Raw genomic sequence first — 27320 nt, 5'->3', positions numbered from 1 at the left:
TCAACGTAGATTGGGAGACCGCTTCACCGAGCATCTACGCTCCGTCTGCCAGAACAAGCGGGATCTCCCAGTGGCCACCCATTTTAATTCCACTTCCCATTCCCATTCCAATATGTCCATCCGTGGCCTCCTCCACTGTCGTTATAAGGCCACTCTTAGGCTGGAGGAACAACAGCTTATATTCTGTTTGGGAGGCCCACAACCTGATGGCATGAACATCAATTTCTCAAACTTCCAGTAACGTCTCTCCATGCCTCACCATTTCCCATCCCCTTTTCCCTCTCTCATTTTACCTCCTTGTCCACTGGTCACCTCCCTCTGGTGCTCCTCCCCCACCCTTCCATGACCTTCTGTCTCTTTCACCAACTTCCCAGATCTTTGCTTCATCCCTCCCCCACCACGTTTCACCTATCAACTGGCATTTCCCTCACCTTTCAAATCTACTGCTCAGCATTTTCTCTCCAGTCCTGCCGAAGGGTTTTGGCCCAAAACGTCGACTGTCCATTTCTCTCCCCATGACGCTGCCTGACCTGCTGAGCTCCTGCCGCACTTTGTGTGTGGCTGTGGCGGAAGGGAGCTGCTTGTCATGTAGCACAACAACCACCGGAGAGCGGTGTGGGTCCATTATCCCAATCATCAGGATGCGTTTCTGTCCCGACGATCGTTTGTCTCCGGAGCTCGCAGACCCAAAAAATGTCTCACTGGCGATTGGGACAAGGAGCAGCAAGTAGAAACATTCCAGTGGTTAGTGCTGATGTTCCACTACCTGCTCCTGTTTGGTGTATTATTGTAGTTTTGACTTTTACACATCAGCACCCACATTGTCAACTTATCCTCAGACTCCCTGAGCCCGATCACACTGACAGCAGAACAAATAGATTCACAGAGTAATACAGCAAATCTGTGAACCTTCAGCCCATCTAGTCCATGCTGACCAGGATGCCCCTGTCTACATGAATCCAACTGACCTGAATTTGGCCCATATCCCTCTAAAACATTCCTCTCCATGTACCTGTGCAAATGTTATTTTAATGTTGTAATTCTACCAGTCTACTCTTTGTACTGGGTGTTGTGTTGGAGATACTTCTCCATCAAAGGAGGTGAAAGACATTCCTTCCCTCCACCAGCCTACAGGTCACCCTTGGGCAAGGTGTAGCACCTGCTTTGCCCCTCTCCCCCATCAGGGTCATGTGAAGCCAGGGGAGCAGGTGGTGGATGGTTGAACGAGCAGTCGTGTATATCACCAGTCCTGGTTATGTGACCATTGACGCCAGGCAGACAATCCCTGAGAAGTATTGATCATGGCTGGCGTCACCCATCTTGCAAAGACATGACCCAGAAGAAGGCAATGGCAAACCAATTCTGTAGAAAAAATTGCTAAGAGTAATCATGGTCACGGGACAATGATCACCCACGTCATACGATACGGCACATGATGATGATGATGATGATGATAATTTGCTAGCAACAGCATACAAGCTAAATAATCCAATACGTCCTGTCCCTGCCCAAGAGTGTCTGATAGAACTTAACCCTGTATGGAATCTATTTTATCCTGGCCAGTTCAGAAATCAGAGTTTTGTCCAGTCATCAGGAGCTCCCCCTTTACGGCCAAAGTCAAAGTTGAGTTTAATGTTGAACACACGAGTACCTGTGTGTACAGGTGCAATGAAAATCTGACTGGAAGCACATTGGACTCGATTTATGATTGTCACATGGACGGAGATTCAGTGAGAAATCTGACCTACACACTCTTCATTACATGACAATATCATTAACAGAATGCAGAATAAAGTGTATCAGCTACAGAGAGAGTGCAGCGCAGACTGACAGTAGGGTCACTGTGAGGTAGACTGGGAGGTCAGCAGCCCATCTTCTCGTACCTGAAAACCCCTGGATAACCACATCTGCACCAGGTGCACCGAGCTGCAGCTCCTCAGAGAACGTGTTAAAGAACTGGAGCTGCGACTCGATGACCTTCGGCTCATCGGGGAAACTGAGGAGATGATAGATCGGAGTTACAGGGAGGGAATCACCCCGAGGCAGGCGAATGGGTGACTGTCAGGAGAGGGAATGGAAATGGGCAGCAGGTACAGATCCCCCTGTGGCCGTGCCCCTCAATAACAAGTGTACCGTTTTGGATACTGTTGGGAGGGATGACGTACCAGGGGTGAGCCGCAGAGACAGGGTCTCTGGCCCTGCGTCTGGTGCTGTGGCTCAGAAGAGGATGGGTCTGAGGAGGAATGCAGTGGTGAAAGGAGGAGTAGATGGGAGAGTCTGTCGATGCGACAGAGAGACACAAATGGTATGTTGCCCCAGGTACCAGGGTCAAGTACGACTCAGAAGATGTCCACGACATTCTGAAGACTGTGGGGGGTGGGGGGGGAAAGAGAACAGCAGATGTCTTGGGACATATTAGTACCAATGACATAGGAAAGAAGAGAGGGGAGGTCCAGAGGACAGAATTTACGGAGCTAGGTAGAAAGCTGAAAAGAAGGAGCTCTGGGGTAACGTTTTCCGGATTGCTGTCTGTGACGTCTGCCAGCGAGGGTAAGAATGGGATGATTTGGCAGATGAATCCGTGGCTGAGGAACTGGTGCAGTGGGTGGGGGTCAGAATTATGGATCATTAGTCATAGACTTATAGAGCTTTGATCTTCAGTATTGACCGCAGGACGTGGCAATGATGATGACAGACGACCCTGGATGAAGACCCCACACAGTAAGCCTTGAACTCTGGACCTGCTGACGTGTAAGCCTGCACACGCTGTCTCAATCTACGGTCTTGCATATTCGTGTACCCAGTGGGTCACCAACCCTCGTGCCTCAGTCCTTTGGTCAATACCGGGCACCACAGAGGTGGGATACATCGTTGACACCCCAGTTGTCACTTCAATTTTGATACTTCAAAGCAAATGGGTCAGGTAGTGAGTAAAGCTCCCTCTGCGAGATGTGTTTTGCTCTCTGCCTGTTTGCAAACAGTGATCACCAGTTACCGTGTGAGAGGGTCAAGAGGGAAATGAATGAATGTTTGAACAGAGCATTTATTAGATCCATCCAGATGTGCTCAGATACTCTTGTGTGCTTTGCCAGTGCCAGTCTGCTGATGAAGGTCACTAAGTTGGAGAAAGAGTTCAATTCAAGAGCCGTCACGTTTCCTACCTCGAAGCAACAGTAGATCCCAAGCCACACTATGTTCTATGTTCTAGGTACATGGATGGGAGGGTTTGGAGGGCTGTGGTCTGGGTGCAGGTAGATGGGATTAGGCAGAAGACCAGGTCAGCACAGAGTAGCTGGGCCAAAGGGCCTGTTTCATGACTCTATGACACAAATTCCCATCTGCAGCAACTGCACTTTTACTGAGCTGTGGGAAGAGAGGGCTGCAGGAACCTGCAGACAATTGAGGACACAGCCTCTTTGGTGTGTGTGTGTGTATGTGTGCACATCGTTTGTTACTGGTACATAAAGGAATTTAAACTGCACACAAAAGGTTGTCACCCTCTACCTCGCCGGCATGTTAAATACATTTGAGGATCACATGTGATCACATTTCCTTTTCTGGTTTCTGACGGGGACAGTGTGGACAAAATGGATTTTGTGATGATTTGTCTGCAGATTTTAGAACTGGCTGATTAATGCTGTTTTTATGGAAGAAATGATTGATTCACTATGTTGAATTCCAAAGAAGCACAGGGTGGGAAGCGTAATAAGATTATTATTTCATTAAAAGCAGAGTGGCTTAATGAAAGGGCGAAACTGGTCTATCATAAGCTCATGAGGTCAGGAATGTGCAGTCACAATACTGTACAGTACAGAAGCTGATGATACCTGTGTGTATCGTGTGTGAAAGAGTTTTGACCAGTGGTAAATCTGGACATTGGAAGTTTTGAGAGGAGGGAAATTCAGTCAGGTCCATTGCCCGAGTACAAAAGGCAGCAGTGGGATGTTACAGTGAAAAAGAGCTTTGACCAGCAAACAAACATCATTTGTGATTGATTAGAAAGCAGGGGCAAGCATATAGCAATCGCCTAAGTGGTCATCTTGAGGCTTTAACTCTTTGAGATTTCACTCAGAGAGGCTACAGTCAGAGAAAGCAAAGGGAAGAAAAATTCTAGGTTAATTTGTTTTTCTTTCCCTTCTTTACATCTGCTGAGATAGGACAATACAGACTCCAGGCAGGATAGCTGAATGCTCCTCTTGTGGGATGTGGGAAGGCAGGGAGATCTCCAGTGCATCAAACTGCACTTCTAACAAACCAGGTTAAGTGGTTGGAGCTGGAACTAGAACTGGATGAACTCCGGATAATTTGGGAGACTGAGGGGGTGACAGACAGGACATTTAGAGAGGTAGTTGCACCCAAGGTGCAAGACACAGGAAACTGAGTGACAGTCAGCAAGGAGAAAGGGGTCAAGGAGCCAGTGCAGAGTAACCCCGTGGCCATCCCCCTCAACAGCGGGGATATCACTTTGGATAAGGTTGGAGGCAGGACAGTGGGGTGGGGGCAGTTGACCTAACAGAGGAAAGTCACAGTGGTTGGGTCTGGCACTGAGTCTGCCTCTGGGACTCTGAAGGGAAATGGGGAGAAAATGCACACTTTGGTGATAGAGGATTCGTTAGTTAGGGGAACGGACAGGAGGTTCTGTGGGTGAGAATGAGATTTTCGGATGGTATGTTGCCCCCTGCGTGCCAGAGTCCAGGGTATCTTGGACTGGGTCCTCAGCATTCGTAAGTGGAGGGTGAACAGCCAGAAGTTGTGTCCCATGTAGGTACCACGTACATGGATAGCATGAGTGACAAGGTTCTGCCGAGGGAGTTCAGGGAGCTGGGTGCTGAATTAAAGGGCAGGACATCCAGGTTATTATCTCGGGATTGCTCTCCTTGCCACGTGCTAATGAGGCCAGAACTAGGAAGATTATATAGTTTAACATGTGTCTACAGAGTTGTTGTAGAAGGGAGGGTGTAAGATTTTTGGATCATTGGACTCTCTTCCAGGGAAAGTGGAACCTGTACAGAAGGGACGTTTTGCACCTGAACTGGAGGGGGTCTAATATCCTCGCGGGAGGGTTTGTTAATGCTGCACAGTGGTGTTTAAACTAGAGTTGTAGGGAGATGGAATCCAGAGCGCCAGAATAGTTTGCGGAGAAGTTGTGGAGGCCAGTGTTGGTAAGACCTCAGACAAAGTTAGGAATTGAAGGATAGAGCATGGTGTGATTACTGTCCTGAGTATCCTATATTTCAATGCAAGTACCGTAGGAAAGGGGGATAATAGCGCTGAAGATGAGGTAATTGGTTTACAAACAGAGGTGAGGTGTAGTGAGGAGAGGCTGATGATAGAGCAAAATTGCAGTCAACAGGATGAGTTCAATGTAAAAGGTGGACAAAATCGAAAAGGGTGAACACAGGACTGAAAGTGTTGTATTTGAAAGCGCACAGTTTATGAAATAAGGTAGGCAGGTAAGTTCGTTCCTTATTTATTATTTATTTTTTCTTATTTAACTCGAGAGAATAGGAGATTTGTCTGCAGAGCCAGTGTTCCGTTCTGGGTGTCAGATGTGGGATTTCCAGCCTCCCCGATGGCTACATCTGCACCGGGTGCATTGAGATGCAGCTCCTGAGAGACCGTGTTGGGGAACTGGAGCTGCAGCTCCATGACCTTCGGCTTGTTAGGGAAAGTGAAGCAGTGATAGACAGGAGATACAGGGAGGGAGTCACCCCAAGGCTACAGAAGGCTGATAAATGGGTGACCATCAGAGAAGGAAGGGAGAATGTCAGATAGTGGAGGGGATCCCTCTGCTCATCCACCTCAACAATAAGTACTCCAACTTGAGAACGATTAGGGGGAATGACCTACCTGTGGAAGCAACAGTGGCCATGCCCCTGGTACTGAGTCGAGCCCAGTGGTTAATAAGGGTAGGAACTGAAGGGGATGGCAAGAGTAATAGGGGACTCTATCATTAAGGGGGCAGATAGGTGATTCTGCAGACATGAAGAGGAAATGCAGATGGTAGTTTGCCTCCCAGGTGCCAGGGTCCACGATGTTTCTGAACGTGTCCACAATATCCTGAAAAGGGAGGGTAAACAGCCAGAAGTCCTGATACATATTGGTACCAATGACATGGGTAGAAAAAGGGAGAAGGTCCTGAAAAAAGAATATGGGGAGTTGGGAAGGAAGATGAGAAGCAGGAACTCAAGGGTAGTAATCTCAGGATTACTGCCTGTGCCATGCAACAGTGATGATAGGAATAGAATGAATTGGTAGATAAATGTGTGGCTGAAGAATTGGGGCAGGGGACAGTGATTCAGATTTCTGGATTATTGGGAGATCTTCTGGGGTAGGTGTGACCTGTGCCAGTATTCTTGTCAGCAAGTCCTCAAGAGCTGTTGGAGGTGGTTTAAACTAATATGGCAGGGGGGTAGGAACCAGTATGATAGAGCTGAGGATGAGCCAGCAGGTTCACAAGTAGATGATGTAATATGTAATATGAATGTAAGGAAGGACAGACCAATGACTGGGTACAACTGCAGACTGAGTAAAGAGTTAAGTTGTACCTCAGAGGCAAAATTCAAAAGGATGAAGAATTTTGGTGAAGGGTGAAGAAATACTGAAGATGTTGTATTTAAATAAGGGTAGCATTTGGAATCAATGGATAAACTTGTGGCACAAATAAAGATTAGTGTGTATGAGATTCTGGGCATAACTGAGTCATGTCTGAAATAAGGCCATAGTTGGGAGTTTAAGATCAAAGGATGTACTTTGTAGCGCACAAAGGTGGTGATCTGGCTATGTTGGTAAGAATTGGTAACAGTTTTGGACACTTTACCTTGGAAAGAATGTATTGTCATTGGAGAGAGTCCAGAGGAGCTTCACAAGAATGATTCTGGGAATGAAGTGGTTAAATTAACAGGAACGTTTGGCAGCTTTGGGCCTGTACTCTCCGGAATTCTCACAGGCGGGAGGAGAAGGCAGCGTGCCACAGCGCATGTAGCTCTCCGGTGAAATGATATTGTTTCTGTTAAATAGAGGCCGTGGACAATTCTGATTTGATGGAGATGGACGTGAAAGCACAGAGGAACATCTGGAGAAATTTCTGAAACGCCGGTTCGCTGCCGCTGTTACTGCGCGATCGAGAATCTTCCGGAGGGGAGGCCCCAAAATCCCTGGCTTTGCCTGCTGTTGGCGACCGAGGCTGAGGTTGAATCGTTCGGATAGAGATGGTGCTCAGTACTTGGTGTCGGGGGCTGATTGGAGGCTCGAAGTTTTCGGACGACTGAGTCAGACTGTGGTCGGGTATGGCAGGGAGAGTTTTCTTCCTTCCCCCGTCTGCCTGAGGTGTGGGACTTTCGAGAAACTTTGAACTTTTTTACTGTAACATGGACTGTCCTTCAAGTTATGGTATTGTTGCACTGTTGTAACTATATGTTATAATTATGTGGTTTTGTTAGTTTTTCAGTCTTGGTCTGTCCTGTGTTTTTGTGATATCACACCAGAGGAATATTGTATCATTTCTTAATGCATGCATTACTAAATGACGACAAAAGAGGACTGCATGTCATCATAATCTAAATTTAGAGGAATATATGGGGATCTCATTGAAACCTACTGAATGTTTAAAGGACTAGATTGGGTAGAGAAGATGTTTGCTATGACGGCAGTATTCAGAACTAGAGGACAGAGCCTCAAAACTGAGGGGCGACTTTTTAAAACATAGTCATAGTCATACTTTATTGATCCCGAGGGAAATTGGTTTTCGTTACAGTTGTACCAACCAAGAATAGAGTATAAATATAGCAATATGAAATCATAAATAATTAAATAGTAATATGTAAATTATGCCAGGAAATAAGTCCAGGACCAGCCTATTGGCTCAGGGTGTCTGACCCTCCAAGGGAGGAGTTGTAAAGTTTGATGGCCACAGGCAGGAATGACTTCCTATGATGCTGAGTGTTGCATCTCGGTGGAATGAGTCTCTGGCTGAATGTACTCCTGTGCCCACCCAGTACATTATGTAGTGGATAGGAGACATTGTCCAAGATGGCATGCAACTTGGACAGCATCCTCTTTTCAGACACCACCATCAGAGAGTCCAGTTCCATCCCCACAACATCACTGGCCTTACGAATGATTTTGTTGATTCTGTTGGTGTCTGCCACCCTCAGCCTGCTGCCCCAGCACACAACAGCAAACATGATAGCATTGGCCACCACAGACTCGTAGAACATCCTCAGCATCGTCCGGCAGATGTTAAAGGACCTCAGTCTCCTCAGGAAATAGAGATGGCTCTGACCCTTCTTGTAGACAGCCTCAGTGTTCTTTGACCAGTCCAGTTTATTGTCAATTTGTATCCCCAGGTATTTGTAATCCTCCACCATGTCCACACTGACCCCCTGGATGGAAACAGGGGGTCACCAGTACCTTAGCTCTCCTCAGGTCTACCACCAGCTCCTTAGTCTTTTTCACATTAAGCTGCAGTTAATTCTGCTCACACCATGTGAAAAAGTTTCCTACCGTAGCCCTGTACTCAGTCTCATCTCCCTTGCTGATGCATCCAACTTTGGCAGGGTCATCAGAAAACTTCTGAAGATGACAAGACTCTGTGCAGTAGTTGAAGTCTGAGGTGTAAATGGTGAAGAGAAAGGGAGACAAGACAGTCCCGTGTGGAGCCCCAGTGCTGCTGATCACTCTGAGACTTCTGAAAACAGAAGTAAATACGATTTTTTTTAGCCAAAGAGTAGTGAAACTGTGGAATGCTCTGCCACAGACTGTGGTGGAGGCCAAGTCCATGGGTATATTTAAAGCAAAAATTGATAGATTCATGATTAGTTGGAACATCAAAGGATATGGGTACAGGGCAGGTGAATGGGGTTGAATGGGATCTGGGATCAGCTATGATGAAATGGTGGAACGGACTCGATGGGCTGAATGGCTTAGCTCCGCTCCTATGTCTTAAGGTCTAAAATAGGTCAATATGGGTGTGTCGATGACAGTCACATTGTCCCGTCATGGAAGGCCACCTGGGCCCAGTCAGTGACGAGAGTGTGGCGGAGGAGGGCATTCAGACCATCATAGCCGTCATGGTAGAGTCTGCTATCCCCATCACCCCGTCACCTCACAATCTCAAGAGCATCTCTCTAAAGTGTGTTTGTCATTCCACTTTTTTCCTGTTCCCTTTTGCAATTTCCTCTTGCTTTCAACTGTATAAACTCTACATTGTACTTTGCTGACTATTCTTTCAGGTAAAAGCTGGGTGTGAAACCTTGTATTAGTATGTTCCCTTTAGGTTTACTCTTGTATTCAACCCCAATAGATCTGAGTCATTAGAATGATTGCAGAAACCCGAGAGTTCTAGTCACCACATACCTTTTCACAGACAATTGAACACCGATGAATACAGCACAGGGACAAGCCATGCTGTTCACAATGATACCAAACTGAACAACTCTCATCTGCACACATTCTGCTGAACTGCTTCTCCCCCCTTTCCAAACCTCCACTTCCTTCCTATAACGTGATCGCCAGAAATCCGATTGGCCATCAGCTGGGGAATGGAGGGTCACCGAGCCTAGGCAGAATAGCAGTTCATCATGGACTAGATGGGCTGAAGGGCCAGAGTGTTCTATGACTCCCTGGGGTCCTGCTATTGACTGTAAATGGTAGAGTTGCACAACTTAGCATTCCAGTATCAAAATCCCATTGTTTCATTAATAAATACACACAGAATTTTATTTTATCAAGTTAAGATACTTTGACAGTAATATGAATACTTGCAAGCAAGCTGCACACTGCTTTTCTTGTCAAAATTAATAATTTGCAATTTTTACACAATACAAATTGAGGAAGTAAACTCTTTTTCTACAAGCAGGAAACATGCCTCATTAGTAGGCAGCGTCGATCCCAGGGGATCATGGGTTTGCCCCTCTGGTGGACTGTGTCCTCTCCAGGGGACAAGCCTGGGTGGGAAGATTTCAAGAACCGGCTGTTGCCCGTGCAGCGGGTTCCCCCTCTCCACATCACTGATGTCGTCCAAGGGAAGGGTAAGCACCGATACAGCTTGGTACCAGTGTCGTTGCAGAGGTTGCCAGAGTGAAGTTGTAGACAACATCAAACTGGCTTAGGGACTCCAGTTCCAGATTTCTTTCGCAGGGTTTACTCCCAAAGACTTTCCCATGGGTGGCTGTGGCCACAAGGCAGCAGAGGTTTAAAACACTGGACAACAATTTTTTTTCAAAAGTGTTGCTTCCTCAGAAATTTTTTTTGTTTATGATAGACTGCTTCAAGATGAACACAAACATAATTTCAGACTACTTGTATCACGTAGGAATTTGGAGAAACAACAAATTTACTTTTATTGAATATAATGTGTTTAATTGCACAATGGTGCTGATGCTTTGCAATAGTTCAACTAAGTTAAAATATTTTGTTAATGATTTTCATTTGTAATCAGTGTCTGAGGCTTCTCACTTAAGTGTCCAACAATAAATCGCCAGCATTGATGGATTCCAGTTGCCCTGGTATCTTTTCTCCATGACCGCAATATCCTGGTGAAACCTTTCACCATGCTCGTCACTAACAGCACCAAGATTTGCAGGGAAGAAGTCTAAATGGGAATGCAGAAAATGAATCTGTAGTGACATGTTGCATTTCATGGTTTTATATGCTTGAAGCATGCTTTCAACCAGCTACATGTAGTTTGGTGCTCTGTAGATGCCTAGAAAAATTTCAACAACTTCCTTGAATGCCTTCCATGTGATTTTCTCCGGTCCCACCAGAGATTTTTCAAACTGCCTGTCATTGATGACCTGTTTGATTTGTGGACCAACAAAATGCTTTCCTTAATCTTGGCATCAGTTATTCTGGAAAGTATCTGTCTCAAATATCAAAATCCTTCATAGAAATTGTTGTGCCTGGTGATGGTCAGTTCCATCCTTGGTCCTGAACCCAATAATTATGACTAAAACCTGTCCTGCCATGCAGCAGCTGCGCTGTCTAAACATGCCTAGGAAAGATGGGAAACTTTCCAGTTTACATTGTAGGCAACATTTTAATTGACTTGAATTATAAATTGAAATAATAAACATAAGCGATTTCAAAAAATGGTGTGTGATAGGCAAATTTCATGGTGAATTTCATGGTGATTTTCATGATCAGTAGCCCAAAATTCATAAGATACACCTAAAGGTATTCAGGAAGCAAAATCTTTGTTGTCCAGTGAAATCAGAGGTTTGCTTCGCCCAGGCGGGCTGCTGTCCAAGGCTGACAAGCCCCACCTGCCTGAACATGAGTCATATTACAGCACTAATTGAGCTGAAGCCTCACCCACTTTCTCATAGGATCGGCAATTGACAAGGTTTCACGTTACATGGAATTGCAATATGTTCTGTCTTCAACAAATGCTGCCTTTCCAAACATCCCCATTTCCCTGTAAGATGGGGGTTATCTGTATTTAATCCACCATTAAGGGCCCCAGACAGTCCTTCCAGATGAGGCGACACTTCACCAGTGAGTCGGCTGGGGTGATATACTGTGTCCGATGCTCCCAATGTGGCCTTCTATATATAGTCATAGTCATAGTCATACTTTATTGATCCCGGGGAAATTGGTTAAACCCGGGGGAAATTGGCGAGACCCGACGCAGACTGGGAGATCATTTCGCTGAACACCTACGCTCTGCCAGAGTAAGCAGAATCTCCCAGTGGCCACACATTTTAATTCCACGTCCCATTCCCATTCTGACATGTCTATCCACGGCCTCCTCTACTGTAAAGATGAAGCCACACTCAGGTTGGAGGAACAACACCTTATATTCCGTCTGGGTAGCCTCCAACCTGATGGCATGAACATCTACTTCTCTAACTTCCGCTAATGCCCCACCTCCCCCTCGTACCCCATCCATTATTTATTTATTTACCCAAATTATTTTTTTCTCTCTCTCCTTTTTCTCCCTCTGTCCCTCTCACTATACCCCTTGCCCATCCTCTGGGCTTCCCCCTCCCCCTTTTCCTTCTCCCTGGGCCTCCTGTCCCATGATCCCCTCATATCCCTTTTGCCAATCACCTGTCCAGCTCTTGGCTCCATCGCTCCCCCTCCTGTCTTCTCCTATCATTTTGGATCTCCCCCTCCCCCTCCCACTTTCAAATCTCTTACTAGCTCTTCCTTCAGTTAGTCCTGACGAAGGGTCTCAGCCCGAAACGTCGACTGTACCTCTTCCTAGAGATGCTGCCTGGCCTACTGCGATCACCAGCAACTTTGATGTGTGTTGCTTGAAATTCCAGCATCTGCAGATTTCCTCGTGTCAGCTTAGCTACTGAATCCAGTGAAACCATTTCTACTGACAGGAGAAGGGGTAAGGGCAGTTTACTGCTGTCTTAAAACCAATCGCTTCAGGAGATGGGGCTTGTCAGCTGAAGTTGGCAGTTCATAGAGAAGGAAAACTCTGATCTCAAACCTCTGCTGCCTCACAACTGTACCCACTCATGGGGAAATCATCGGGAGTAACCCTGAGGAAAATCCAGATCTGGAGTTTTTAAGGCCACTACATTGAGCTCAATGCTGACAGGCAACTCCTGCGACACCACTGGTGCTGAACGGTATCGGTCTCTGCTGTTCATTTGGATTTATGTGCTGTGTGGAGAGGGGGAACCCGCTGCCCAGGCAACAACTTACTCTCCATATCATACTGTCGTGGCTTTCTGACTGGCGTGTGTATCCAACGTAGACAGCTGGAATGCAACATCCATGGTCGACCCAGATCAACGGATGGGGGCTCCATCTTCCCAAGTCGGATCAGGACATTTAGAAAATGTTTCAGTCCATCCTTTATGGATGTAGGAAGCAGGGTAAATCTGATCCAGTCTATTCATTGTATTTGGAGTTTCAGAAGCCATTCAATAAGCACAGATACTGCACAATTTTAAAGGATTGTCAGGTAGTGGAGAAGGACATAAATGGGTCATTTCTGGAGGAAGGAATGTTGGTGTTGAACAAAGCGATTACCCCGTCTGTACCTGTTCTCACTGAGGTAGAGGAGGCCCAGGTGCAACCGCTAATGCTGGAGGAGATGCAATAATGCCCACCTCATAAGGGAAGGGCTGCTTCAGGCCCTGGATGGTGCTGAGGGTGGACGTGGAAGTGAAGCCACATTTGGAGTTTGGTCTTTAGTTTTGTTGTTGCTCATTGGAAAAGAGCAGATGGAGGATATTGTCAGGACTCAGGGGACTGAGTTATGGAGAGTGGTTGAGCAGGTTGGGGCTTTATTCATTGCAGTGTAGGAGATTGAGGGGTGTATAAAATCACAAGGGGAAGAGATACTCAATGTGTAGAGTACTTTTCCCAGAACTAGAGAGTACAGGTTTAAGGTGAGAGGGGAGAAGTTTAATAGGAACCTGAGGGGCAGTGTTTCTATCCGGAGAGTGGTCAGTATATGAAATGAACTGCCAGGGCGAGTGGTTGAGGCAGATACATTAATGTTATTTAAAATGGCCTGTTTCCTTGCTGTTTGACTGTGAATTTGTGATGGGTTTGATCTCCTACAGTTGCAGGGGAAGCCCCTGGAGATGGGAAGAAATGGGTGGGGAGAGATGGCAGACCAGGAAATTGTAGACAGAGTGATCACTGTGGAAAGCAGAAAGGGGCGGGGAGGGGAGGATGTGGTGAGTGTAAGATCATGTTGTAGTTGGTGGAAGTTGCGAGATGTGACGTTCTGGAGTCCTGTGTGCTGATTTTTAGCAGCAAGAAGCACACACTTTAATAACCTGCAGCTGATGAAGAATTATTTTTGGTCACTGGTCACGTTTGATGACGGCATATTCAGTTGTTTCCTCAGTGACTTTAATTTTTGGAGCTGTCTTCTTCTGTCGGAAGTGGATATCAGCATAACACATCTCTGATTCCTCTGACTGGAACAGAAAAACACAGACGTTTACAGTACTGAAACAAACCACTTACCCCCTGGTTTATATCTGACCCATCCCTACGGGACATTGATACATTTGGCTGCTAAACACACAGTCTCTGGGATCTTAGACACCAGAGATACTGACGATGCGATTAGTTTGAAGCAACACACACACACAATCCTGGAGGAATTCATTAGTTCAGGCAGCATCTATGGAGAGGAATAAACAGCCAATGTTTTAGCTCATAAACTCTTCATCGGGGCTGGGGAAAAAAGAGGGCAGAAGCCAGAATAAAAAGGGTAGAAGGGAGATGGAGGATCACAAGATGGCAGGTGACAGGTGAGTCCAGGTAAGAGGGGAGGGTGAGAGAGGTGGAGGTGGGGTTTAAGGGATGATGTGAGAAGCTGGGAAGTGATAGGTGGAAGGGGCAAGGGACTGAAGAAGGAATCTGATAGGAAAGGACAGTAGACTGAATAAAGGCTGGGGAACCAGAGGGAGAAGGTGTAGGTGATGGGCAGATTATTTTGCAATTCACTTCCAATTCTCCTTGTTCTATTAGGGCTTAATAAAACAATCTCGAAGCAACAGGTTTTGGCCTCTTTCCTGATTTCCAAAGGAACTTTGGATTAAAGCATTGGAATCCAACACCTCCCTTTCATCTCGTACAGTCATTGAGTTGTACAGCAGGGAAATACGGCCGTGCTGATCTTTTCCCCATTGACTGAATTACATTTGTCCCCATTTGTTCCATATCTCTCTCTGCCTTATCTATTTGAGTGCCTGTTTAAATGTCTCTAAAACGTACAGACTGTATCTGACTCCAAAATTGCAGGGTGTGTTGTAGAACAGAAAGACCTAGGGGTACAAGTACACCAATCCCCGAAGGTGGTGACTCGGGTAGATATGACGGTGACTCGGGTAGATACGGTGGTGAAGAAGGCTTTGGCACACCCACCTTCATTGGTCAGGACAGTGAGTGTTTGAGTTGGGCCCTCACCGTTGCTTGGTATAATTGAAAAGGGCTGATGAGGCCAAAGGCTGGTGAGTCAAAGCTTCAAAGTTCAAGGTAAGTTTATTATCAAAGTACATGTAGGTCACCATGTATAACCATGAGATTCATTTTTGTGGGCATTCACAGAAAATACAAAGAAACAAAACAGAGTCAATGAAAGACCTCACTCAACAGGATGGACAAACAACCAATGTGTAAATTAGACTTTGAGGCGAAGAGTCCTTGAAAGTGAGTCTATAGCTTGTGGGAACAGTTCATTGAAGGGGCAAGTGACGTTATCCCCATTAGTTCAAGTTTGGAGTTTGAAAGCCCATAAGATAGAAGATTGAAGTCAATGACTGCAGAGATAGAGGCCCACAGGTCGGGTCTGTGCATGCAGGACAGGGACTGGAGGGTGGAGTTCTAACATTTGAGAGTCTGGGTCCACTGGACACCCAGAGGCTACCTTTCATGTGGTCATCAGTGTGAGATTCTGGGGCTAACGACTGGAGGCCTGGGGTTGTTAGCCTGTGTGTGCGTGAGATGCTGAGAGTGTAGACAAGGGGCTTGTTTTGCTGTAGTCTTGTTGCTATTGTGTCATTCAGTGTCCTGTCTGACTGCATCACCGTGTAGTATGGAAGCTGCAAGGCAGCAGACTGCAAGGCCCTGCAGACGATAGTGAAAACTGCCAAAAGAATCACCGGAGTCTCCCTCCCCCCTATTTGTGACATTTACCGGGCGTGTCGCAGACGAAGAGCCTGAAGCATTGTTGAGGATTCCCACCACCCATCCCACAGTCTCTTTGACCCACTACGGTCAGGAAGGAGGGACAGGAGCATCAGGACTGGGACTGTCAGACTGGGTAACAGCTTCTTCCTTCAGGCTGTGAGACTAATGGATACCCTGTCACCACTGAGGTCTCATCACCAGGACAGTGTACTGTTTACTGTTTACCTGTGCTGTGCTCTACATGCATATTGAATGATATTTCATTAACGTATTGATGGTAATATTTGATTTATGTGTTGTGTGATAGATGTATTGTGGGTGCACCATGGTCCGGAAGAACATTGTTTCATTTAGTTGTATCCATGTACAGTCAGATGACCATTCCTCTGCCATGGGCCTGCATAACTTCCGCCCAGTTGCACTCACCCCCATCATTGCAAAGTGTTTTGAGAGACTGGTTCTATCACATCTGAAATCCTGTCTGCCCACTACCCTGGACCCCCATCAATTTGCCTATCACACCAACAGGTCAACAGAGGACTCCATCTCCACGGCACTTCACTCTGCCCTGACCCACCTGGACAACCCCAACTCTTACGTCAGAATGCTGTTCATTGACTTTAGTTCGGCATTCAATACTGTGATCCCCTCCAAGCTGATCGCCAAACTTTGCCAGCTTGGTATCAGCTCATCCCTCTGCAATTGGACCTTGGAATTTCTGACTAACAGACCCCAATCAGTTAAGTCAGACAACCTCTCCTCCTCCACTCTCACCCTGAACACCGGCGTGCCTCAAGGCTGTGTGCTGAGCCCTCTTCTGTACTCCCTTTTCACCTCTGACTGCGTTCCTGTACATGGTTCCAACTCCATAATCAAGTTCGTAGATGATACCACGGTGGTTGGCCTGATCAGAGGGGATGACGAGACGGCCTACAGGGATGTAGTCCAGCACCTGGCCACGTGGTGTGCCGACAACAACCTGGCCCTTAACACCCAGAAGACCAAGGTGATCATTGTGGACTTCAGGCATGCTAGGAGCCACACTCACGTCCCCATCTACATCAATGGAGCTGTAGTGGAGTGTGCATCAAGCTTCAAATTCCTTGGTGTCCACATTTCCAAGGATCTCACCTGGTCCCTGAACTCCTCCATCCTGAACAAAAAGGCGCAACAGTGCCTCTATTTCCTGCAGAGCATCAAGAAAGCTCACCTCTGTCCTAGGACTTTTACCACTGTACCATTGAGAGCATACTCACCAACTGCATCTCAGCGTGGTATGGAAATTATTCAGTATTGGACCACAAAGCACTCCAGCATATGGTGAAAACTGCCCAGTGGATTATCGGCACCCAATTGCCAACATTGAGAATAGCTACCATAAGCACTGCCTGGGCAGGGCGAAAAACATTATCAAGGATGCATCTCACCCTGACCATGGACTTTTTACTCTCCTCCCATCCGGTAGGTGCTACAGGAGCCTCCGCTCCTGCACCAGCAGACACAGGAAGAGCTTCTTCCCTGAGGCTGTGACCCTGCTGACCTCCCATCACAGCGCTAAGCAGTATTGCATCCGTATTGTACTGTCTCAGTACTTGTATATTTGTGTGCTGTAGCACTTACTTTTTATTCACAGTTATTTTGTAAATAACACTATTCTTTGCATTTCTGGTCAGATGCTAACTGCATTTCATTGGCTTTGTATCTGTACTTGGCACAATGACAATAAAGTTGAATCTAATCTAATCTAATAAACTTGAACTGAGTTCTGTTGAACGTTGTGGGCTGGTTATGTTGGCGCTGGATATGTGGTAATATTTGGTTGTTAATGTAGGTTTTGATGTGCATTGATAAATAAATCTGAATGACATTTGCTAAATATTTCCCTGTAAGGTTATGCCTCAGAATAGTTTGTCTCAGAACAGTTTACACATGGATTTTTTAAAAAAATTGACACTCAGTATAGAATAGGCCCCTCTGACCCCTTGACCATGACACTCAGCAACCCACCTATTTAACCCTTGCCTAATCACAGGATAATTTCCTAACTGGTACATCCTTGACTATGGGAGGAATCTAGAGCACCGTGAGGAAACTCCAAACATGCAGTGGGGTGAATTGAACCTGTCTCGCTCGTACTGTAAAACGTTGAGCTAACCACGGCGCTAGGCTGCCACGTTGCGTTCAATCACAAACACCAAAAAATCCGCAGATGCTGGAAAACCAAGCAACTCACAGAAAATGCTGGAGGAGCTCATCAGGCCAGGCAGCATCTATGGAAAGAGTAAGCAGTTGGTGTTTCGTTCCTGATGAATGGTCTCGGCCTGAAATGTTTCCGTAGATGCTGCCTGGCCTGCAGGGTTCCTCCAACATTTTGTGTGTATCGTTCAGAGTTCAGTCCTTATCTCTGTTTACAAAATGATATTAATGTTATGGGAACAGCTCAGAGAAGTTAACCAGGATGAAACTGGGAATGGACATGTTGTCTCACAAGGAAAGGTGGGGCACACTAGGCGATATTCTGTTTAGAAGAGAGAAGGATTTTGACTGGCAAGATGTTCCTTTGAATGTGACTCAAAATCATTCAGCCCAACACTGAACTGATTGCATAATCTATAGACACATTTTCAAGGACTCTACAACTCATGTTCTCAATACTTATTGCTTACTTATTATTATTATTATTTTGTTTTTTACTTCTTTTATTTTATTTCCACTGTTTGTTGTCTTTTGGACTTTGGTTGTTTGTCCTGTGACGATATCCTGAGTTATTCATTATGGACTGTGCCTTTAAAAAGAGAGAGAGTGCATGCAGCTGTACAGCACAAACAGCTTGTTACAGAGAGAGAGGGAGAGAGGCGAAGACTGCTCACAGGTTGTTTGGAGTTTCTGCAAGGACACTGCCAGCTTCAGAGTTCCTACAGAGAGAGAGGGGAGGAGCTACATGATGGACAGCTGGTGTTCAGCTCAACAGTATTTAATCCAGCGTATTTGCTTGTTTCGCAGGACACACTGATGCACTAAGGTGCGGTGAAATTACCACTACACTTTCAGGTGCCCATGAGTATGGGACTGAGGATTGATTAAGAGGAATCGATCTGTGATTATTGGTGCGTGACAGAGCAACCCTGTGGAGTCTACCAGTGTGTCTAACCCTTGCCTGGGTTGGTAGATTATCACCTGAAGACAGCGCTCTTAAGTTGGTCAAGTTTGACTAACTTGGGAGTTTCGGAGGACAATGGGAAGAATCGATGGCATCAACTTACGAGGACAACAAACTACCTCTCTCTCTCTCTCCTCAATTCTGCTCAACTCACCAACACGAACTGAACTGACTTCATTTACATACCATCATAAGACTATTAATTACCACCTAAGCTTGAAGTTTGGGTTTATATTTCCGTACCTATATATACCGTATATGCATAATCTCTGTTAAACTGTTTGATTTATCTGGTTTTATGTTACTTTATTATGTAGTTTCTAATTAACTAGGATTAGTTCATAGCAAAACCAGACTCCAGGTGTGTTCCATTTCTGCTGGTTCTCTAACCCGGTACGTGGTACCTAACCGTCCATCTTGCTGTCTGTGGTTTGTCATCAATTCAGCAGTGTTTCTTTCTAATTACCGCCACATGAAAGTGAATTTCAGGGTTGTTATGGGGACAAATACGTACTTGGAAAATAAATTTACTTTGAATTTTGAAGGAAATTCTAGAATTAGCATCACTTGTTAAAATAAGAGTAATCCATTCTGTGTACAGCACAGAAACAGGCCCTTTGGCCCATCGAGTCTCTGCTGAGACCATTTAAACTGTCTCCGCCCATCGACCTGCTCCACACGGGACATAGCCTTCCATACCCCTACCATCCATGTCCCTATCCAAACTGCTCTTAAATGTTGAAATGGAGCTCCCATGCACCACTTGTGCTGGCAACTCCTTCCACACTCTCTCAACTCTGAATGAAGAAGTTTCCCCTTATGTTCCTGTTAAGCTTTTCCTCTTTCACCCTTAACCTATGACCTCTGGTTGTAGTTCCACCCAACCCCAGTGGAAAAATCCTGTTTGCATTTACCCCTTGCAATCTATACCTCTCAATTTTGTGTACCTCTCTCAAATCTCCTCTCAGTCTTCTATGTTCTAAGGAATACATCCTTAACCTATTCAATTTTTCCTTTAACTCAGGCCCTCCAGACCCAGCAACATCCTGGTAAATTTTCTGTGTACTCTTTCAAACTTGTTCACATCTTTCCTGTAGGTAGTTGAACAAAACCATAGGTAGTGAAAACCATAGAAATGGTGCAGAGGAGATTTACAAGGATGTTGCCTTGATTGGGGAGCATGCCTGATGAAAACAGGTTGAGTGAACTCAGCCTTTTCTCCTTGGAGTGACGGAGGCTGAGAGGTGACCTGATAGAGGTGTATAAAATGACAAGAGGCATTGATCATGTGGATGGTCAGAGGTTTTTTCCCAGGGCTGAAATGGCTGCCACAAGAGGGCACAGGTTTAATGTGCTGGGGATTAGTTACAGAGGAGATGTAAGGGGCAAGTTTTTTTTGCACAGAGTGGTGAGCGCGTGGAATGGGCTGCTGGCATTGGTGGTGGAGGCAGTTATGATAGGGTCTTTTAAGAGACTTTTGGATAGGTAATGAAGCTTAGAAAAATAGAGGGCTATGGGTAACCCTAGTAATTTCTAAGGTTGGAACATGTTCGGCACAACTTTGTGGGCCGAAGGGCCTGTATTGTGCTGTAGGTTTTCTATGTTTTTACAATACTCCAAATTAGGCCTCACCAACGTCTTATATAACTTCAACGTGGCATCCAGGCTCCTGTACTAAATACATTGATTTATGAAGGCCAATGTGGCAAACGTTTTTTTTAACTACCCTATCTACAGTACTTGTGAAGCCACTTTCAACAAATTATGGATCTGTATTCCCAGATCCCTTTGTTCTACCATATTCCTCAGTGCCCGAACATACAGACTGCAAGACCAATCCTGGTTGGTCTGACTGAAGTGCAAAACCTCACTTGTCTGCACAAAATTCCATCTGCCATTTTTCAGCCCGTTTTTCCAGCGGATGCAGATCGCTCTGCAGCCCATGATAGCTTTCCTCGCTGTCTACTATACCCCCAATCTTAGTGCCAAATTTGCTGATCCAGTTTATCATCCAGATTATTGATATAGATGACAAACAACAAAGGAACCAGCACTGATCCCTGCTGCACCCCACTTGTCACAGGCAACCAGCTACTACCGCTGTCTGGCTTTGATCAGCAGCCAATTTGGACATTGGAAGTTTGGAGAGGAGGGGATTTCAATCATATCTGCTGCTCGAGGATAAAAGGCAATGGTGGGTCATGGCAGAGAGTAAGAGCGTTAACCAGCAACTATTCGGCGTTTGGGGTTGATTAGTCAGAGCAATTTAAAAGAAGGCAGGAGCAAGCACAGTGGCTGTTGTTACAGCGGCTGCCAGTCTGGGTGGGTGGGGTCAGAGCGGGCAGGGTCAGAGCGGGCATCCTAAGGGTCCAGCGAAGAGAAAGCAAAGGAAAGAACTGATCAACTCTTCTTTATATCTGCTCAGCTTGGGCAGTAGAGACATCAGGCAGGATAGTGAAATGCTCCTCTTGTGAGATGTGAGCGACGTCTAGTGTCCCTGGGGTCTACAATGGCGAGAAGTGCATCCTGATGCAGCTTCTAACAAATGGCATTAATGAGCTGGAGCTGGAACTGGATGAATTCCAGATCATTTGGGAGGCTGAGGGGTTGATAAATAGAACATTTAGAGAGGTAGCTACACTCAAGCTATAGGACCCAGGAAACTGGGTGACAGTCAGGAAAGGGAAGGGGTTAAGGAGCCAATGATCAGTACCTCTGTGGCCATCCCCTCAATAACAGGAGTATCACTTTGGATACTGTTGGGAGGGATGACCTAACAGAGGAAAATCCACAGTGTGTGAGTCTCTGGCACAGAGTCTGCCTTTGTGACTCAGAAGGGAAGAGGGGAAAAGATCCGTGCTGTGTTGAAGCAGGATTCGTTAGTGAGGGGGAACAGACAGGAGGTTCTGCGGGTGAGAATGAGATTCCTGGATAGTATGTTGCCTCCCGGGTGCCAGGGTCCAGGATATATTGGACTGAGCCCTCAGCTTTGTTAAGTGGGAGGGTGAACAGCCAGAATTCATGGTCCATGTAGGTACCAAGCACACGGGTACGGCGAGTGACGAGGTTCTGCACAGGAAGTTCAGGGAGTTAGGAGATAAATTAAAAGGCAGGACCTCCAAGGATGAGATCTCAGGATTGCTACCCATGCCATGTGCTAGTGAGGGCAGAACTAGCAAGATTATACATCTTAATGCATGACTAAGGAGTTGATGTAGGAAGGAGAGCATAAGATTTTTGGATCATTGGGCTCTCTCCCAGGGAAGGTGGGACCTGTACAGAATGGATGGCTTGCTTCTGAACTGGAGAGGGACTCATATCCTAGTGGGAAGGTTTGTTAATGCTGCACAGTGGGATTTGAACTAGATTTGCACAAGGATGGGAACCAATGCCAGAACAGATAGTGGAGATGCTGTGGAGGCAGATGTTGGTAAGACCTCAGACAAAGTTAGGAATCAAAAGATTAAGCATGGTGTGATGAGTGTCCTGAGCTGCGTATTTTTCAAAGAAGAATCATAGGAAAGGAAGATCATAGTGCTGAAGATGAGGTAGCTGGTTTACAAACAGGGGCAATGTGTAGTGAGGCTGTTGATGGGACAAAATTGCAGTCAACAGGATGACTTGCAACGTAAAATGCGGACAAAATCAAAAAGAGTGAACACAGGATTGAAAGGGTTATATTAGAACGTGCGCTGTGTTTGGAATAAGGTCGATGGACTTGTAGCACAGTTGCAGATTGGCAGCTACGATGTTGTAGGGATCACTGGATCATTGCTGAAATATTATAGCTGGGAGTTATAATCCATGTATACAAATTGTATGTAAAGGACAGGTAGGAAGACAGAGGGTGATGCGTTGCTCTGTTGGTAAAAGAGGGCAATGTTACAATAGTCATGCGGGACACCAATATGCATAGATTGGGAAAATCAGGTTGGTACTTGATTCCAGGAAGGGGAATTTCTAGAGTGCCAATAAGATAGCTTTTTAGAGTAGCTTATGGTTGAGCAAGTGATCAGAATATGATCAAATACACCCTGAAATTTGAGAAGGAAAAGCTAAAGTCAGATGGATCAGTATTACATTGGAGTAAAGGAAATACAGAGGTATGAGAGAGGAGATGGCCATAATTGATTGGAAAAGAACACTGGCAGGGATGACGGCAGAGCAGCAATGGCTGGAACTTCAGGAAGAAATTCAGAGGGCACAGGATATATACATCCCAAAAGGGAGGTAGTACTCTAAAGGAAAGATGACACTGTGACTAACAAGAGAAGTCAAAGCCAACATAAAAGCCAAAGAGAGAGCATATTATAGGGCAACAATTAGTTCAAGGATTGGGAAGCTTTTAAATAACGACAGAAGGCAAATAAAATATCATTAAGTAGGTGAAGATGGAATACGAAAGTAAGCTAGCCACTAATATTAAAGAGGATACCATAAAAATCTTCAGGTACATAAAGTGTAAAAGAGATGTGAGTGCAGATATTGGATCCCTGGAAAACAGTACTGGAGAGGTAGTAATGGTGGACAATGAAATGGCCAACAAGCTAAATAAGTATTTCGTATCAGTTTTCACTGTGGAAGACACTAGTATGCTGGAAGTTGCAGATGTCAGTGGTCATGAAGTGTGTGAAGTCACCATTATTGGAGAGAAGATTCTTGGGAAACTGAAAGGTCTGAAGGTAGATAAATCAGCTGGACCAGTTAGTGTACACCCAAGTGTCTTGAAAGAGGTAGCTGAAGAGATTGTGGAGGCACTGGTAATGATCTTTCAAGAATCACTAGATTCTGGAACGGTTGTGGAAGACTGGAAGATTGCAAATGTCACTCCACTTCTCAAGAAGGGAGAGATACAGATGAAAGGAACCTCTAGGCCAGTTCATTTGACCTCAGTGGTTGGGCAGATTATAAGAGTGAGGTTCCAGGGTACTTGGAGGCAGATGATAAAATAGGCCATCATCAACATGAATTCCTCAAGGAAAAATCAATCACGCCTAACAAATTTGTTGGAATTCTTTGCGAGAAATAACAAGCAAGATAGATGAAGGAGAATCAGTGGATGTTGTGTACTTGGATTTTCAGAAGGTCTTTGACAATGTGACATGCATGAGGCTGTTTAACAAGCTATGAAACCATGGTATGACAGGAAAAATTCTAGCATGGATAAAGCAGTGGCTGATTAACAGGAGGCAAAGAGTGGGGAAAAAAGGGAGCCTTTATTCAATCAGTCCTGATAAAGGATTTCAGCCCAATACATTGGCTATACACTGGCTTCCTGCCTGTGACTTGGTGTTCCACAGGGGTCTGAGCTGCAACTGATTCTTTTTACTTTATCTGTCATTGATTTGGAATGTAGAATTGGTGGCTTTGTTGCAAAGTTTGCAGGTGATATGGAGATAAGTGGAGAGACTGGTAGTTTTCTAAAGGGAAAGAAAATACAAAACAAACTCTGGTGCAAAGGGAGCTGGAAGTCTTTCTGCAGATTCCCTGAAGGTTAATTTACAGGTTGAGTCTGTGATGAGGAAGACAAATGCAATGTTAGCGTTCATTTCAAGAGCAGTATTGTGAGTAGTTTGGGTCCCCATATATTAGAGCGGATGTGCTGAAACTGGAAAAGGTTCAAAGGAGGTTCACAAAAATGATTCCAGGTTTGAATGGATTGTCCTATGAAAGGCGTTTGATGGCTCTGGGTCTCTATTTACTGGAATGCAGAAGAACGAAGGGTGATCTCATCAAAACCTATCGAATAGTGAAAGACCTTGAGAGAGTGGATGTGGCGAGGATGCTTCCTAAGGTGTGAGAGTCTAACACCTGAGGCCACAGCCTCAGAATAGAGTGGTGTCCCTTTAGAACGCAGATGAGAAGGAATTTTGTTTGCCGGAGTGGTGAATCTGTGAAATTCTTTGCCACAGGCAGCTATGGAGACCAGTCTTTATGTATATTCAAGGCAAATGTTGATAGATTTGTGATTGGTGATGTGGGGAGAAGGCAGGAGTTGGAGTTTGGGAAAATTAGATCTGTCATGATAAAATGGACTAGCAGACTCAATGGGTCAAATATCTATATCTTATGGTCCTATGGCTTCTTCCACAAAGCGAATATCTCGTCACATTTATTACCTCATCTTGAATTCCGAGCCACTGAAACTTCTTGACCACTTTTCCCATGCGGGACCTTGTCAAGTGCCTCGCTAAAGTCCATGTAGACAACAGCCACTGCCTTGCCTTCATCCATTTTCCTGCTAACTTCTTCAGAAAAACTCTATAAGGTTGGTTAGATATGATCTACCGTGTACAAAGCCATATAGATAATTCTTAATCAGCTCATGTCGATCCAAATACTTAAATGTCCGGTCTGTCCGAAACCTTCCAATCACTTTCCAAGTGATGTCTGACTCACTTGCCTATAATTCCCTTGGTCATGTTAAGAGCCTTTTCAGTAAACAGGCAATTAGAACTATTCTCCAATCCTCTAGCACCTCTCCTGTCACCAACAATGTTTCAAATACCTCAGCCTGGCAATTTCTGCACTTGTCTCCCTCAGGGTCTGAGGGAACACCTTGTAAGGCTCTGGGGATTTATGCACGTGAATTTGCCTCAGGATTTGAAGAGGAGCTGATTTTATTATTCTCTGAGGGTTGAGTCTTTGGATCTCTCTTCCTGAAAGGACACTGGAAGTAGAACCTTTGAGTCTTTAAAACAGAAAGTGATGGCCTATTGATAAGCAAAGGGAAGAAAAGTTACAGGAGGGGATGGGATTATGTAGCTGCAGTTACAATTGAACCACCGTGACCTTAATAAACAACAGAGCAGGTCTGAGGGTAAATTGTTGAACTGGTTTATTGTCGCCGTATGTACTGAGGTAGAGTGAAGAATTTGCACAGGTGTTCATACAGGTCAAATCTTTACCACAGTGCACTGAGGCAGGACAAAAGAAACCAATAACAGAGTGCAGAATAAAGTGTGCCAGTCACAGAGAGTGTGCAGTGCAGGCTGACAATAGGGTACAAAGTCATAATGAGGTAGATTGAGGGTCAAGCGTCTTATCCTACAGGGGATCCTTTCAAGATTCAAAATTGTTCAATATCATTTCCATTATATAAGTGTGAAAGAGAACAAAATAATTGTTATTCTGGATTTCATACAGCAGAAAAACACAAGACGACAAAGAACACAATAAAAATACAAAATACTTATATAAATAGCTTATACACATAGATTGATTGTATGTCCATAAAGTCACGTTAGGCACAGGACTGTCTGTACATAAGGTGACTGACAGGAAATGATAAAAGTAGTGGTGGTTGGGATGTGGAGGGGTGGTTAGCAGGTGGAGGTGTTGATCGGTCTTACTGCTTAGGGGAAGTATCTGTTTTTGGATCTGGTGGTCTTGGTGTGGATGCTGCATAGCCTCATCCCTGATGGGTGTGGGACAAACAGTCCATGAGCAGGGTGGGTGGGATCCTTCATGATGTTACTGGCCCTGTTCCAGCACCTTTCTGTATCTATGTCCTTGATGGAGGGTAGCTGGTGCTGGTGACGTGTTGGACAGTTTGGACTGCCTGTTGGAGATTGTTCCTGTCCGCAGCAGAGCAGTTTCTGTACCGTGCAGTGATGCAGTTTGGTAGGACGCCCCTACTGTACATCTGTAGAATGACGTGATATGGATGTGCAAAGTCCAGCCCTCTTCAGCCCCCTCAGAAAGTAGAGGTGAAATAGGCGAGTAGAGGAGAGTAGAAATAGTCTTATAACAGCGGGGTAGAAGCTAATTCAAATTAGTGTCGAAATAAAGTTTAAAGAGGAAGTAATGGTGTTTATTTAACAGACTTTCAATACTTGATTTATTAGGAAGTAAAAGTGTTCATGGAAAACATTCCTCAATGTTATATTGAAGAAGGTTACTTACTGCAGTAACAGTTGTTGTTGCCTGTGTTTTCTTCTTGGTTTCAGCTGAAATAAAATGAGAATTTGTTTGAGGGTTGCCACACACAGATAGTAATTGAAACAAAATTACATTGTGATGAAAAGTCAAATGCATTCAGATAGGGACAGCAAACTGCAGAACATGCTATCTGAAGCATTTCCCATCGGAGCCTCCACAGGGGCATGGCAAGCAAGACTCACACGTGACTCAAAGGCCAGAGTTGATTGCTTTTGTGTTATTTAGGCTGCATCAAGACCTATTTGGGGAACGAAGGCCAAAAGTGTAAACCGTAAGACAGAGGAGCAGAATTAGGCCATTCAACTCATCAGGTCTACTTCACCATTCCATCATGGCTGATTTATTATCCCTCTCAACCCTGTTCATCTGCTTTTCTGCACAACCTTTGCTGCCATTACTGATCAAGAACATGTTAACCTCCACTTTAAATAAACCTAATGATTTGGCCGCCACAGCTGTTGGAGCTGTGACAATAAATTCCGCAGATTCATCACCCTCTGCTGAAGGGATTCCTCCTTGTTATGAGACTGTGACCTTTGACCCTAAATTCCCATCACAAGGAAGCATCCTCTTCACGTCCACATTATTGAGGCCTTTCAATATTTCA

General features: G+C 45.2%; 2 protein-coding genes across 2 annotated transcripts in view; one reads left to right on the top strand and one right to left on the bottom strand.

Moving 5' to 3' along the window:
* LOC134350038 (uncharacterized) overlaps positions 1-27320 on the top strand; it is a 323883-nt gene that overhangs the window by 90369 nt on the left and 206194 nt on the right. The window lies entirely within an intron of this gene.
* LOC134350037 (uncharacterized) overlaps positions 11969-27320 on the bottom strand; it is a 61769-nt gene continuing 46417 nt past the window's right edge. Inside the window, exons 6-7 of the mRNA XM_063054946.1 lie at positions 26678-26721; positions 11969-13892 (exon numbers count right to left, since the gene is read on the bottom strand). Of these exons, the coding sequence (XP_062911016.1) occupies positions 13776-13892; positions 26678-26721 (161 nt within the window). The 3' untranslated portion in view covers positions 11969-13775. The remainder of the gene's footprint in view (positions 13893-26677; positions 26722-27320) is intronic.

This window comes from Mobula hypostoma, chromosome 8 (genome assembly GCF_963921235.1).
Source record: "Mobula hypostoma chromosome 8, sMobHyp1.1, whole genome shotgun sequence".
NCBI classification, from domain to species: Eukaryota; Metazoa; Chordata; class Chondrichthyes; order Myliobatiformes; family Myliobatidae; genus Mobula; species Mobula hypostoma.
The sequence above is the reverse complement of the archived record's forward strand: the minus strand, read 5'-3'. Positions and strand labels throughout refer to the sequence as shown.